The sequence below is a fragment of the Zalophus californianus genome, chromosome 1 (assembly GCF_009762305.2).
Source record: "Zalophus californianus isolate mZalCal1 chromosome 1, mZalCal1.pri.v2, whole genome shotgun sequence".
NCBI classification, from domain to species: Eukaryota; Metazoa; Chordata; class Mammalia; order Carnivora; family Otariidae; genus Zalophus; species Zalophus californianus.
Genome location: NC_045595.1, coordinates 92,567,120 through 92,583,674, shown reverse-complemented (window position 1 = coordinate 92,583,674; position 16,555 = coordinate 92,567,120). Strand labels below are relative to the sequence as shown.

Genomic DNA, 16,555 nt, shown 5'->3' with positions numbered 1-16,555 from the left:
CCCTTCCTACTATCTTCTTTTTTTTTTTTTAACATATAATGTATTATTTGTTTCAGAGGTACAGGTCTGTGATTCATCAGTCTTAACACAATTCACAGTGCTCACCATAGCACATACCCTCCCCAATGTCTATTACCCAGCCACCCCATCCTTTCCACCTCCCACCACTCCAGCAACCGTTTCCTGAGATTAAGAATTCCTTATATCAGTGAGACCATATGATACATGTCTTTCTCTGATTGACTTATTTCGCTTAGCATAATACCCTCTAGTTCCATCCACGTCATTGCAAATGGGAAAATTTCGGGTTTTTTGATGGCTGCATAATATTCCATTGTGTGTGTATATACATATATATATATATATATGTATATACACACCACCTCTTCTTTATCCATTCATCTGTCAATGGACATCTTGGCTCTTTCCATAGTTTGGCTATTGTGAACATTGTGCTATAAACATTGGGGTGCACATACCCCTTCGGATCACTACATTTGTATCTTTGGGGTAAATACCCAGTAGTGCAATTGCTGGGTCGTATGGTAGCTCTATTTTCAACTGTTTGAGGAACCTCCATACTGTTTTCCAGAGTGGTTGCACCAGCTTGCATTCCCACCAACAGTGTAGGAGGGTTCCCCTTTCTCCACATCCTCGCCAACATCTGTCATTTCCTGCCTTGTTAATTTTAGCCATTCTGACTGGTGTGAGGTGGTATCTCATTGAGGTTTTGATTTGGACTTCCCTGATGCCGAGTGATGTGGAGCACTTTTTCATGTGTCTGTTGGCCATTTGGATGTCTTCTTTGGAAAAATGTCTTTTCATGTCTTCTGCCCATTTTTTGATTGGATTATTTGTTCTTTGGGTGTTGAGTATAGATTTTGGATACTAGCCCTTTATCTGATATGTGATTTGCAAATATCTTCTCCCATTCTGTCAGTTGTCTTTTGGTTTTGTGGACTGTTTCCTTTGCTGTGCAAAAGCTTTTTATCTTGATGAAGTCCCAAGAGTTCATTTTTGCCCTGGCTTCCCTTGCCTTTGGTGATGTTTCTAGGAAGAAGTTGCTGTGGCTGAGGTCGAAGAAGTTGCTGCCTGTGTTCTCCTCTAGGATTTTGATGGACTCCTGTCTCACATTTAGGTCTTTCATCCATTTGGAGTCTATTTTTGTGTGTGGTGTAAGGAAATGGTCCAGTTTCATTCTTCTGCATGTGGCTGTCCAGTTTTCCCAACACCATTTGTTGAAGAGACTGTCTTTTTTCCATTGGACATTCTTTCCTGCTTGGTTGAAGATGAGTTGACCATAGAGTTGAGGGTCCATTTCTGGGCTCTCGATTCTGTTCCATTGATCTATGTGTCTGTTTTTGTGCCAGTACCATACTGTGTTGATAATAACAGCTTTGTAATAGAGCTTGAAGTCCGGAATTGTGATGCCACCGGCTTTGCTTTTCTTTTTCAACATTTCTCTGGCTATTCGGGATCTTTTCTGGTTCCATACAAATTTTAGGATTATTTGTTCCATTTCTTTGAAAAAAGTTGATGGTATTTTGATAAGGATTGCATTAAATGTGTATTGGGTCTTGTTTTTTGATGCACTTTGACAACTTTTACTTGGTACCGTTGACGTTCAAATTGATTATTGATGTAGTTGGATTAATACCTACCATATTCCTTACTGTTTCTATTTGTTGCCCTTGTTCTTTGCTTTTATTTATTTTATACTCTTTTTTCTGCCTTTTGTAAAAAATTTTAATTGAGCATTTTATGATCCCATTTGCTCTCTTTTCTTAACATATTGATACTTGTTTTTTAACTGGTTGCCTTAGAGTTTGCAGTATATAATTACAGCTAATCCAAGTCCACATTTAAATAATACTGTATCACTTCATGGGTAGTATGAGTACCTTACAATAACAAAATAATCACAGTTCATCCTTCCTATCTCTTGTATCATTGCTGTAATTCTTTCACTTACATATAAGCATATATAATCAAAACATATATGCATATATGTGATATATACATAAGCATACATAATCAAATACATTTTTGGTATTATTTTGAACAAAAACTTGTTAGATCAGTTAAGAAAAATTAAAGTTTTTATTTTACCTTCACTTATTACTTCTTCAGGGCTCTTCCTTACTTTATGTAGATTCATGTCTCTGACCTATATTATTTTCCTTCTCTCTAAAGCACTTTTTTTAAAGATTTTATTTATTTATTTATTTGAGAGAGAAAGAGTGCAGGTGGGAGGAAGGGGCAGAGGGGTAGGGAGAGGGAGAGCATCTCAAGCAGACTCCATGCAGAGCATAGAGCCCAACACAGGGCCCGATCTCCCGACCCTGAGATCATGACCTGAGCCGAAACCAAGAGTCAGATGCTTAACTGAACTGAACCCCCCAGGCACCCCTCTAAAGCACTTCTTCTAACAAACATTTCTTGCAAAGCAGGTCTATTGGCAAAAATTCTCTCAATTTTTAGTCTGAGAAAGTCTTTATTTTTCCTTCACTTTTGAAGGATAGTTTTGCAGGTCACAATTCTAGTCTGGTGGGGTTTTTCTCTTAACACTTTACTCCACTCTCCTCTTGCTTGCATGGTTTCTCAGGAGAAGTTAGACATTATTCTTATCATTATTTCTCTGGAGATAAAGTATTTTTTTCCCCTCTGGTTTCTTTCAGGATTTTTTCTTCATCTTGGATTTTCTATAGTTTGAAAATGATATGCTTAAATGTAGTTCTTTTTTTTTTTTTTTTTTTTTTTTTAAAGATTTTATTTATTTATTTGAGAGAGACTGAGAGATAGAGAGCACGAGAGGGAAGAGGGTCAGAGGGAGAAGCAGACTCCCTGCTGAGCAGGGAGCCCGATGTGGGACTCGATCCCGGGACTCCAGGATCATGACCCGAGCCGAAGGCAGTCGCTTAACCAACTGAGCCACCCAGGCGCCCATTAAATGTAGTTCTTTTGTCATTTTACCTGCTGGTGTTCTCTGAGTTTCCTGGATCTATGGTTTGGTATCTGATGTTAATTTGGGAAAATTCTCTATCATTTCTATTTTAAATTATTGTTATTATTGTCTTGCTTCTCCTTCTCATATTCCCATTATATTAACACCTATTGTAGTTGTATTATAGTCAAATGTTCTGTTTTTCCTCCATCTACGTTATCTTTGCTTTCAAGTTTTCGAGAATTCTCTTGCTGTGTCCCCTAAAGCAGAGGTTTTTTCCTCAACTGTGTCCAGTCTACTAAGAAGCTTATCAGAGGCATTCTTTGTTTCTTTTACAGTTTTCATTTCTAGCATTTCTTTTTGGTTCTTGGGATTTCCATCTGTCTGCTTTCATTGCTTATCTGTTCTTGCATGCGGTCTACTTTTTCCATTAGAGCCCTTAGCATATTGATCATAGTTGTTTTATTTGTTTATTTTTTTGAGATTTTATTTGTCAGAGAGAGAGAGAGCACATGCACAAGCAAGGGGAGCAGCAAGCAGTGGGAGAAGCAGGCTCCCTGCTGAGCGAGGAGCCTGATGTGGGACTCCATCCCAGGGCCCTACGATCATGAAGGCATAAGACCCTGAGCTGAAGGCAGATGCTTAACTGACTGAGCCACCTAGGCATCCTGATCATAGTTGTTTTAAATTGCCAGTCTGATAATTCTGATATTTCTGTCATGCCTGATTCTGATGTTTGCTCTGTCCTTCACATTGTGTTTTTGCCTTTTGGTATGCCTTATAATTTTTTCTTGATAGCCAAACATGATGTACTAGGTAAAAGGAACTGCTGTAAATTACCTTTAGTAATATGGTAATGAGGTATGGGAGGAGGGGAAGCATTCTGTAGTCCTGTGATTATAGGTCTCAGTCTTTTAGTGAGCCTATGCCTCTGGACTGTAAACTTCACAAGTGTTTCTCAGTTTTTTTCTTTATCCATGGTTGGGACAAAATGGGTAGAGTGGGCTGGAGTTGGGTATTTCTCTTCCCCCAGATTGGTTAGGTTCTGATAATATCCCAGCAAGTTGTGCTCTGCCTAACCAGTTTCTCCTGAGGAGAAGCTTTGTTAAGAATAACATACTCTGGCAGATTTCAGAATGGTTCCTTTTCTTCTCCCCCTGCCAAAAGCACAGGGGAGTTTGCTCTAATATCTTACTGTGGAAACCCAGTTGAGCTTCTGGAGGTAAATCTCACAGTATTATGGGGGAGGTCCGCTTATAACTGGGTCGCTCTGAGTTTTGAACTCTCAGACTTGTCACAGTGAATCTCCAACAGTTTGTGAATTATGGCTCAGGTTTTCCTACCCCAGCAATGGTTCTCAAGGTGGTTTTTGTTTCTGAGTCTGCTCCAATAAGTGTTACCTCCTCTGCTCCCAATCTTGGGGTCAGCTGTTTTCCTCTCTATGGCTCCAGGAAGTTGTTGATTTTTTAGTCTGTTGAGGTCTTTACTTGTCAGGATGCAGTAACAACTTCCAGACTCCACATGCAGAACTGGAAACCAGTCTACTGTGATTTTATCTTTAAGCTTTCTAGGAGTCGTTCTTGGGTCAGAGCAGCTTATTTTTTAACCAGTGTTTGGTTAGAGGTTGTGCTTAAGCCCTTGTGCCAGTGAGGCTTCTTCCCTGTGTTGATAGATCGATGTGGGGCATGGTGAATGATAACAAAATACCCTCATCCCCTGTTCTTTTTGCCCACGAGTGGTGGTGCAGCTTAAGCATATGTGCAGAGCCTTGCCAACTTCTAGGATCATCTATGATCCCAGGAGGGCTCTTCTTGTCTGTCTTTCTCTGGTTCTCTATTAAATTTCTGGCTGCTCTACTCTTTCTTTGGTTGCTGGGCAGAACTTTTATGCCACTGCACAGGAGTTGGGGTTGGGACAGCATCCCTATTCTCCCAGAATAACACCCCTTTTCTGTGAGCAGGGGGCCAGGGGTAACCCCTAGTTTTTAGCTTGTCCCTCCAGGTGGTCCTAGCTTGCTGTGCCTAGGAGAGAGTTACTACCTGACAAGTAGGGGATGGAAAAGAAGGGAGCCTTCTTCCTCCCAGCTACTGTCCAGAACAGAGCTTCTGCAACCTACCAATGGGCTGCTTCTTCCAAGGTAGCTCTAGATGAGGAGCTAGAGAAAGAGGGAACCCCCCATCTTCTTATCCATGTCTGCCCAGAATAGAGCTCCTGGAGTAGCAGTGGTGAGGGAGAGGGGACAGGGGAAGGGAACAGGTTGTGGTTCAAATGCTACAAACTCTCACTGTTTTACTGAGATTTAGTAGATTTTCTTGAATAAATGTTTCTCCATTTGCTGTATGCCCTTAGGACAATTTCTGAAGACTTTAAATGATTGTCTTTTATCAGTTTCACCAATTAAAAAGTTGTTATGCCAAGCTCCTCCCTCCACCATTACAGAAATCCTACCCTGGTTTGAACACTTTAAAAGAAAGTTCAATAACCTTTTGAGCTAAACTTCTGATTTTTTTTTTTTAACATTGATACAGGAAGGACCACACACAGCCTTAGTAATACATTCACCTATTTAAAAGCATTCCAGTGCTCACTTCAGCAGCACATATACTAAAATCAGAACAGTAAAAGCATTCCAGAAATATGTGAAGCAAAACCTTACATTCTCCTCCCTCTTTTTCCAAAGGTAACCACTGTTAAAAGTATAATGTGTGTCCTAGGAGATTCTTCAGAACTTTCAGAGAGAGAGCCTCACTTTATGAAAGAATTAAATAAGTGATACATGAAGTGCTTCCATGAAAATCACTGTTTCTTCTATTGTGTTTCTAGTCATTCATACCTAGAAAAATTCCTTACGGAGCAAATGATGGAAAGGAGAGAAGATGTATGGCTTCCACTCATTTCCTATAGAAATTCATTAGTCACTGGAGGTGAAGATGATAGAATGTCTGTGAACAGTGGAAGTAGCAGCAGTAAAACATCCTCAGTAAGGAATAAGAAAGGACGACCCCCACTTCACAAAAAACGAGTAGAAGGTAAGTCTGCCTTTACGCTGTGAGACAAGTAGTTTGCTTACTATTGCAGAGGTAAAGTAGCCAATCTGTTGAAGCAAGGAAATACTGTTAAGCATGTTATTTCCTTGTAGATTTGACACATACTGAGAGGTTAAGGCAAAAAGGTTGGAATAGACAAAGTGGAAGAGAAAAGGGTCAAGGAAAAAGAAGTTGGAAGACCATGAAACAGAGGAAGATGGTGCAGAGAAAAGTGGAAACAGTTACAAAGGTTTATAAAATTGATCCCCATATCATAGACCCTCTAATACATTAAAATTTAAAATAAGGTAGTTACCAAAATTCATCCTAATGTAGAAGAGATTCTGATAAGTTGAAGGTAGACCTCTGCAGCAAATTGAATATACCAAAACAGTTTTCCATTTCTACCCCATGGATGAGTAATTTATTTTTGTGCGTTAAAATAATGATAGCCAACTCTGGTTTTATAACCCTCATGGACTGTAGGAACCAGGGAGTTGAATTGTCATGAATATGTGATCATTGGTAGTTAATTCATGTATCCAAAAAGACTAAAAATTTCTTTATTAGAGCAGTACTTTTTTTTTTTTAAAGATTTTATTTATTTATTTGATAGAGACAGCGAGAGAGGGAACACAAGCAGGGGGAGTGGGAGAGGGAGAAGCAGGCTTCCCGCAGAGCAGGGAGCCCGATGCGGGGCTTGATCCCAGGACCCTGGGATCATGACCTGAGCCAAAGGCAGACGCTTAACGACTGAGCCACCCAGGCGCCCCTAGAGCATTACTCTTAAACTAAGACAACTCAAAGTGCAAATGCTTATTTCCTCAAATAACCTTCCCCCATCTCTGTGGTCTTCCTAATAAATATTCTCCAAACCAAGAGAGAGGAAGGCAATGATCTGAATCCTCCTCTGCTCCCTTTTACAACCTTTTATTTACCTTTCAGCATCTCACCTCTGCTGCCTAAAAACTAGTGACTCATGAAAGATTTTGCTACAACCTGTAGCAGAATTAGAATTTAAACCTGTTTCTTTCATCATTGGGGAGGCAGTATTGACTATTGATGACGAGCACACACTCTTAAAACTAGAGTTCTAGAATTCACACCTGGCTTTCTAGTTTTAAACTGTATGACTTTTGAGTATGTTATTTAACCTCTCAGCCTCAATCAGTGATCATATAAAGGATGATCAGAGTACCTATCCTGTCTGTCAGCTATTGTAAATATTAAATGAGATACTCCCAATAAAATATTTAGTATACACACAGAGAGAGGTTACTTAGCACAGTGCTTAGCACATAGGTACTGCAGTAAATGTTAGCTGCTATTGTCAGAATGTCAATATTTCAAAGAGAATAAAAGATATGAAAATATTTACAGAATTAATGTTAAAGATTTTCTTTTAGTTTTTATCTATGGGACTTAAAATCTTTTTGGTCCAGAAAATGAAAATACTAAGTCCTGTCTTTGTAGTGTAGGATCCTAAACTTTTCTCTAAATAAAGACTCCAGTCACTTCCTTTTTAAAATGTCTTCTAGAGCAGCCTCTTATCAGGATGCCCCCGCCATATCCATCTATCCAGTCTGTCTGTCTAGATATAGATCTAGATATATATTTTTACTCACAGCTTTTCTTACATGTAATATTCATATTAGCCAACACTCATTAAATTCTTGCTGTGTACCAGAAATGTGCTTTATGTGCTTTATGTGCATTATTAGCATTTAATCATTTACTTGACTAACATTTGTAAAGCATTTAGGTCAGTACATGGCACATAGTGAATACTGTATAAATGTTTTATAAGTGAACTCTTGAGTTCAACATTATTATCTGTATTTCACACAGAAGAAACTAAAGCTTAGAGAATTTAAATAACCATATATAATTCCCTCACTAATGGGGCAGTCAGTATTATCTTCGGGACAAAGAAAAGCATATATAAACCAGATAATTTGTTGTTAAATTGCAAAAAAGAAAACTTGCTGTGTGTCAGTTTGAAATTTACCAGGAGACTAAGGTAGGTCATGTGCCCAGAATCCTTAGGCAGCAGTTTCATCTGTTTGGAATAAAGATGAGAAAGCTTTGCAAGAAGTGTTTTCATTGAGGAACCCTTAGGGGTTAGGAGAATCTCTTCAAGAAGAGTGAGTTCTTCCTGAAGTTATCCATTAAGTCTTTACCATGCACCTTTCTAAGAACTGTGTGAAATGCTGGCGATTAGGTATTAATAAAAATGCTCATAGTACAGATGGAAAGACAGAGAAGCAAGAGAAGCAGGCGATTTCAGTTCCACATGGGCAGTGCTCTGATGGGCCAAAAAGGTTTTCTGAGAACATAAAGGGAGTGATCAAACTCTTAATGAATCAGGAAAGATTTTCCGGAAAAGATGACATGTAGTAGAGCTGAAAGATGGATTTACCAGGTTAAGAATGTAAATGATAACCATAAGTTGTGGTGCAGCATAAGATAAGTGCAGCAAAAAATAAAAGGAATTAAATGTTGAATGAAAAGTGGTATGAATAAAAGAAGACAAAACCTCTTTTTGCTGATTAAATAAAGAGATTGTTGAATAGTGAGCTGCGGATGATCAGTGGAATGACCTTAACAAGGCAATAACTAAATATTTCCAGGAACTAAAAAGCTGATCTAGAACATACACATGTGTCTGATAATTTTTGAAACACTGAGAGATGGAATGTTTGATAGCAAGTGAGGAACCTAACATGCTGCACAAATCTGAGACTTAATGGAGGAAGAAAAACAACAGGATTCATACTGTGTACTTTGTGATTTAAATTTTTTTTTCATTTAAATTCTTCAGAAGGAAAAGCATAGCAATAATACTTCTAAGTCTTCCCATATTAAGAAAATAGCTTAGAATGTTTATAGTAGAAACTTTATGTAACATTATACCAGCTTGTAGTTTAGATACATAAATAATGCTTTAATCTGCTCACGTCTTTGTAAATGATCAGAAGAAGGAAGAAACAGCTCCTGGTCCCTTGAAAAAATTTAATTCTAATTACAGAGATAACATATACACTTGACAAATCACCTGCCAATGCAGGCCAGTGTATAATTAAATCCTAAGTAAGTAGGAATGATTCTGTTTCCTCTAGAAGTTAAAAGAGAATGGGAAGTGGGGGCTGGGTAGGGTGATTAAGGAGGGCTTCCCTAAAGAGGTAGAACTTAGAAGCATGAAAACAGCCTCTTAACCCATCCCCGCACATACAGCCTGGCAAAAAGTTATTTCTCTGGTGACCAGTGTCCCAGTTGTGCAGTGGGATTTGCTGATTTTCCGTAAAGGCCTACCAGGCTTTAAGTGCTGCTACCTGGGGCCCCTGTAAGGCCCAGCAAATAGGCCCTTTATTGCTTGAGCAAAGGAAGGTTAGAGGGGTCTCTGGCTGGCCTAATTCTTCCTCTTCTGCAGTGAATTAATCCTTAGAGAAGGAGGGACTTGGAAGAGGGGATAAGGTAAGGATAGCTGACATTTGATGGTTACATCCATTACATCATTTAATCCTTAAAACTCTTTGAGGTTGGGTATTGATATCCTTATTTTGTATATGAGAAACCTGAGTTTTCGAAGTTTAATAACTTACAGAAAGTCACACAAGTGAGTGGTATAAGTAGGATTCAAGCTAGGCAGTCTAACCCAGGAACCATGCTCTGCAAGTCTGTGCTGTAACTTCTACCAGAGTTCCCTCCACTCATGACATTTTGTGACTCTAACTGGAATTTTACAGATGAAAGTCTGGATAATACATGGCTAAATAGGACTGATACCATGATTCAGACTCCTGGCCCCCTTCCAGCACCACAGCTCACTTCCACTGTACTGCGGGAAAATAGCCGGCCCATGGGAGAGCAGATTCAGGAACCTGAGTCTGAACATGGTTCTGAACCTGACTTTTTACACAAGTAAGTAGTAAAAATTCATTTTCTTGGTATAAAATCTTTAATTGTTAAAAGAAAAGCTATCCAAGAAAAACTTTATTTGTTTAAAACATATTATTGGTTAGTTCATGAGAAAAAAACCACAAGCAGAGATAATTTATATTAGAAAATATATAATAAGGTCTGCCAACACTTGTGGATGTCAGTTAATCGAAGTCCAAAGACCTTTAAAGCATGGTGCCTCACTGAGTGCTGAGCTCAGTTGGATTCATTGGGCAGGTCTCTTTCTTCTCAGGGACTTGCAAAAAAGACATGCAGGTTACTATAAGAGTCTCTGCTAAGGTTGTTACTAGTCTGAACACCAAATAAATAGACTACTCCTTTTATCATCCATTTAATTAATAGTACTTTGTCTTGTCAAGTTTATATTTTAAACTTAAACTGTTATGGATTAAGATATTTGTCAAGATATTTGATAAATTCTTAGAACAGTTGCCCTTTCTCTAAGAGAGAATCAAAGCGTTACCTTTTCCCACACTAGTAATTAATATGTTTTCTAGTACCAGGGCCTCCAAAATTTTGGAAAAGGCAGGATGATGGTATGACTTTTGCTATAAAAAAAACTTAACTTTTTCTTTGTTATTTTCCATTCAACTATGAAGTTGTCCTAGCTCCTTGTGTTTCTATTCATATTGGGGTAATGCTGTGAATTACTCTGAGGGGTGAGAGAGAATTCTCAGTTGAACTCAACAGATTTAGCAGGTTGAAAATGGAAAGAGGCAGTGTTAGAATTATTCAGATCCTGAGTTTTCATAAAGCATCTTTGCCCAGACGATCTGCCTTTCTTCAAAGCTAAAAGGATAATCGTTGTCAGCCACTACATAACAGCAGTCGTAGAGGGTAGTTTGCCTTATGACCAGCATTCCCATCCTGCTTCCTAGAGGGTGAATTCTTCCTTATTTGAGCAGCCTGCCTTACTTCCCTGACTTTACCACTTGTTAGTTCCTCCCCTCTGTGGTCTACTTTTCCCTGCTGTAGGTTTATCAGTTTAATCAAGGTGGTAGCCCCACATAATATAAAGATAGCTGCTTAGAGAGAACTTCACGTGACAGATGTTCCCTACTAAAAAACCATTAAGGTTTACGTCCTGTAAAATCCCCAAGAGGCATGTTTATGCAAGTGTCATGTGCCAGTAAGTGTACAGGGGAGGGGAAAATTTAGCCCAGCATGCACCTGACTCCAAATCTCTTCAGAAGGACTGAGAAGAAAATGTGTTAATACCTTTCCTTGTTCAACTCTGGAGAGCTCTGAGCCACAAGACCAGCATCATTTCTGCCCCTTATGGGACTGGCTGTCCAAGTAGGAACACTTGTGAGCAGGGCAGCAGCTGGGTACAGAGGTCTCAAAAGCACTCTTGTTTGACAGATATTTGGGGAACAAACCTGATAAATTAAGCACCTGTAGGGGAGGGAAAGGTTTTACCCAACCCTCTTAGGATCCCTGACTGGGTCTGAAAATTTAAATGGACAGATCCAAGAGGAGAAAAGCATACACATTTTACTGAATTCTTTACATGTACATGGGAGCTTTTACCATAGAATGAAGACCTGAAGAAGTTACCAAAGCAGGGAGCTTTTATACCTTTTAGACAAAGAATAAATTTGTGAAGAATTGACAAGACAAAGGAATTTGGACTAGAAGTAGTCCAACTGAGACTATGTAGTCCATATCTTCCTTAATTAGGAAGATAAGGTTTAGTTTAACAAGGTGTGTTTATAGTTTCCTCTGGTGCTATCTCTGGGTTAAGAGTCTGTCTCCCATAAAATGAGAATTTGTTTTCTGCCTATAGACAGAAAAGGAGGAGCTTTTTCTTTGTTCCCTGCTTCTTAATTGCCTTCAGCTCAAAATAACCTTTATCTCAGAGGAGTATTTTGGGGTGACATAACTTTGGTTTCCTTTACACCTACCAACCAACCACAGCCAGAATCCCTGGAGACTTAGGTATCTCTTTGGGCAACTTACTGCCATTTCTGCAAAGGTAGATCCTTTGATAATGATCTGTCTCACCCTTAACTCTATAATAAATCCAGCTAATTCTCCATACATGGGGATTAGGCCAGCCAACTATGGCCTTCTTAGCATGGTACTGATTAGCTAAATTCATCTTTTGCCACAAAATAAATAATGTATTCTCTTAGTCCTCAGATGCAGATCTCTTGGTTAGGCCAACCAAAATTAGAAGATTTAAATCGGAAGGACAGAACAGGAATGAACTACATGAAAGTGAGAACTGGAGTAAGGCATGCCGTGTAAGTGTTAACATCAAGTAGCACAAGAATATAAAGACTATGTGATGCTGTTCATTTTGTGGAATGCCGGCTCTCCTCTGACATTTGGTCTCAGGAGTTAAGATAATAATTCAGGATATGCTGTGCAATGTAGGATAGAAATAGAGGGTGTGGACTTTTGAGGCTTTCACCATTTAAATCCTGGTGCTGCCACTTGCCAGCTATATGGCCTTGGGCAAGCTCTAATCCTCAATGCCTCAGGTTCTTCATTTGTAAATTTGGGATAATAGTACCAATCACAGTTTTGTGGGAATTGATACATAGCTAAATAAATGTTAACGTCTACTGTTGTTATTGCATTTAAGATACGCTTCCTTTTTGATGAATTGAGATGAAATCTTGAATGAAACAAAAGACCCTTAATTATCTTAGGCGTTCAGGATCATAATTTTTGCAGCCTATGGGTTGTGACTGGAACATGTGCTTTCATTGGTTAAAAGACCTACTGTAAGAAAGAGCCAGGACTCCAAATTCAGCGAGTCTGAACAGCTATCTGATCGTGCTTTTTCCTTATCAGTCGGGGCCTAATGGAGGAAGATGCTGAGCCCATCTTTGAAGATGTGATGATGTCATCCCGGAGCCAGTTAGAAGATATGAATGAAGAATTTGAAGACACCATGGTTATTGATCTGGTAAGGAAATTTCAGTACCTTTTCTTCTGTTAAAGTAAGTGAAAGTGTTGGTATAAGATGGTGGTGCTCTTGTTTTCAGAACCCCATGGGAAGGAGAGGTGTGGAGGTTGTAAACATAGCAGCAGGTAGGACCAGTGTAATGCTTTAGCACATTTGGATGAGCTTGTGTTTTTCAAGCCTGCTTTCCAAGCAGTCAGATTTTAAATTCTGGCAGTAACAAGAACTGGTTCCTTATTACCTTCTTGAGAAGGGGCTCACACTAGCTCTCTCTCAGTATAGTGTGTGCATTTGGTCTCTTAAACTAAGAATCTGATGATACATACAGTGTGTTCCAGCATAGCAACCAAACATAGAATATGGACCATATTTGTTCAGTGTGAAAAAAAATCTTTGAAGTAAGGAAACCTGAATATAGACTAGGTATAGGTGATATTAAGAAATTATTGACTTTGTCAGGAATAGTAATGCATGGTGGTTATGTTTTTTTAAATTTCCATCAGAGATATATTTTGAAACAGTTGTAGGTATAATGACATAGAAAAAAAGTGAGAAGACTCAGTGAAACAAGATTGGCTGAAGGTTTGACAGTTGATGAAGCTAGGTGATGGATACATGGGAGTTCATCAGACTGTATTTGCTAGGGCTGCTATACAAGTACCACTGACTAATGGCTTAAACAATAGAAACTTTCTCACATTTCTGGAGGCTACAAGTCTGAGATCATGTTCTCAGGGAGATTGATTTCATTCTGAGGCTTTTGTCCTTGACTTGTAGATGGTCATCTTCTCCTTTTGTCTTCATATGATCTTTCCTGTGTGTCTCTTTTTATAAGGATATGAATCAAAATAGAATCCACCCACATGACCTCACTTTACCTCAATTATTACCTCTTTGTAGGTCCTCTGTCCAAATAACAGTCACCTTCTGAGGTACTGGGGTTCAGGTCTTCAATATATGAATTTGGGGGGATGTAATTTAGCCCATAACATTCTGCTGTGTAGGTTTTAAGTTTTCCATAATGAAAACCTCTTCTAAGAAATGTAAAGGAGATCATGTCACTGCAGTCTCTTCCTTCCCTTCAGTAGCTTTCCATCTACCAGCTTTGGGGAATTTAGGGATGAATTTTATAATCATTCCATGATTCAAAGGCATGTTCTATGTTTGTAGGCCCCAAAATTAATTATATGCATTTTCATATTCAGTTTATTCATTGTAATTTGAAATCCTTTTTTAAAAAAAATGTATGCTCCATGTAAAATCCGCATTCTTTTCCTTTCAAAATCTGATCCCCAACAGCTCTATTTTGTGATGCCATCAGAAATATTAGCAGCTTACCATCTTAATGTATCTCAGGAAAACATTTTGGCTTCTCTTTCCAGCCCCCATCAAGAAATCGGCGAGAGAGAGCTGAGCTGAGGCCAGATTTCTTTGATTCCGCAGCTATCATAGAAGACGATTCAGTAAATGTTAAATTATTACTGCTTTTTACTTATGGTTTCTGGGTCTTGTTTATGCATGAAGTTAATTGTGTTTCTCATTTTTCTAGGGATTTGGAATGCCTATGTTCTGAAGTCTGAAGAAAATTTACAAATATGGAACTCTATTATTTAGAGCTAGAGGCCTATATACTGTGATAGCTTGTATGGGGGAAAAAACACTTTTGATGTGATCTGATTTGTTTTTTAATCAAATGATTGAGGTCAATCCCTTTTTGCAGTGACAGAAGAGGAGCATGTAAATTACCCAAGGGAATGTTGGTGAATGTCACCTCAGAAAGACTGACCTGAAAAATCATTTGTGTCCTAATATTGGACTTATCCCAATACAGATGTGTGTGTTTTTCTGGAGGGAGGAAAAAATTTTAAATTTTTAAAACAGCTGTCAAGATAAACACTGTTATACACCTGTTTTATGAAAACTCAGCATTGAGTAAAAAAAAAATATTTTTAACTTTATTTTCCTGTTGTACAATTTAAAAACCGTTTTAACATTTTGCCTTTTTATGTTTTAAAAGCTAACCATTTTTATTAAACCTATGAGTAAGCAGCTCATCCTAATTGCCGAAGAGTGTTTTGGAGCTCACTGGATTTGGTTGACCTTGTGGAATACAGAAATACGGAGGAGCAGAATATTGACAAGCTAAGATGAAATTCTGACAGTGCATCTCTGCCAAAAACCACACACCCTCTGTGGATATGGATTCCCAGATTTTATATACTCTTGAATAAAAAGGTTTATTTTTATTTATAAGGGGGCATAAAATAAGAAATGTCCATGCAGCCATTTTCCAACAGATGCTGTACACCATTCATTTTATATAGAATAGGGAGATTCAAATACAGTACATTTTCTATTGGTATTTGTTCTGTGCATTTTTAGCAACTTCTACCAGCAAATAAAGTATTCTCAGAAAAACAAAAATGGTTCTCAAGTTATCGGTTTGCTGTTTTTACTACTTATTTCATGCCCTGCCAAATTCAAGTTACATAGACTTCCGTTTTCTTAAAAAGATAATCATGAAGAACTTCTTTGCCATTCAAAAGTAATTTTAAGTGTAACATAACTGTGTCTACTTCCCATGCACTTAATACCTTATGCGCTAATTTTGTGAATTAAGTTTACCAATTATAGAAGTATGTGCTGCATAGAAGTCTGTGCTTAGAGGGTGAAGTTCCTAAGCTTACCTTGAAATACAGCTACATTTCAGTGTTAAATGTGCATTTTAATTATTTTGGGGAAAGAAATTATGAATCTTCAGGACAGCCTTCAATGGTTTAGAGTTACATTCTGCTTAGACTTTTATGACTTGCTGCTATTGTTTTAAAAAGCCCACTTAGTTTCTACCTTTCTGATTTTTTTAAAGTAAGCCTCAATTCCAAACCAATCCATCCACAGCTGTTTGTGGGCTGGTTTTTAAAGTAGCTGTAACAGAATCATGAGGCTTTCCCTTCTTACCAAAAAATGAAAAGCATTTTTTTACTAATCTGTGCACCCAATGATTATTTTTTGTTGGGAAAGCAAATGGATTATTCATTCTTTTAGTAAACACAAAACAGATTTTTCTCAATATTTGTACAGTTCTGAAAAAACCTGGTCACCAAAAATGTTATATCTGCTAATTTAGCAATTCCTGGGCTCCAGTTTGAGGGGCTGGGGTCTCGCTTTCTTCCAGAAATGTGGGCCTCAGTGGACATGAAGGGGCAGGAATAACTGGATTATCTACCACTGCCAGCCCTGCCTATGGTTCTAGCCAAGGAGGAAGCTGGGAGGTGCCCTGGCACATGCACAGAGTGATCCTTTGCTTGACAGTTTCATGTGGAAAACAGATGCTTAGAATTGTAGACTACCATGCAACAAAAAAAAAAAGGCTTAATATCTACTCCAATGGGTTTGCAGTTCAGTTTGAAGTCAATCGAATTTTTGTATTTTCAGTGTCTCCTTGATTGGTTTTGCTAGTAATTCTGTAAATTGTACATTTGCAATATGAGGTTTTTTTCCTTTTGTACAATTTGAAATTGATGCTTCACCTTTCCTTTAATAAACTATTCAAAATCAGGCTTGTGGTAGTCATCCTATTCTTACTAGGTAAAGTTTTAAAGAGATGATTTTCTGCACTTGAGAGTTTGCTCAAAGTTTGCTCATTCAGGTAATTTGTTAACTGTATCAGTGAGTTTTAAGGAAAAAATTAAGGACTAGTTCATTCATTTT

At 38.2% G+C, this 16,555-nt stretch overlaps 1 protein-coding gene across 3 annotated transcripts in view; it reads left to right on the top strand.

Moving 5' to 3' along the window:
* The window catches only part of STAG1 (stromal antigen 1), a 419,741-nt gene extending 403,338 nt beyond the window's left edge, over nucleotides 1–16,403 (top strand). For all 3 annotated transcript variants that reach the window (XM_027584268.2, XM_027584270.2, XM_027584269.2), the window contains 6 exons: nucleotides 5,768–5,973; nucleotides 9,717–9,891; nucleotides 12,066–12,176; nucleotides 12,733–12,847; nucleotides 14,227–14,307; nucleotides 14,394–16,403. In XM_027584268.2, the coding sequence (XP_027440069.1) occupies nucleotides 5,768–5,973; nucleotides 9,717–9,891; nucleotides 12,066–12,176; nucleotides 12,733–12,847; nucleotides 14,227–14,307; nucleotides 14,394–14,417 (712 nt within the window). In that variant the 3' untranslated portion in view covers nucleotides 14,418–16,403. The remainder of the gene's footprint in view (nucleotides 1–5,767; nucleotides 5,974–9,716; nucleotides 9,892–12,065; nucleotides 12,177–12,732; nucleotides 12,848–14,226; nucleotides 14,308–14,393) is intronic.
* The last annotated feature ends 152 nt before the right edge of the window (nucleotides 16,404–16,555 follow it).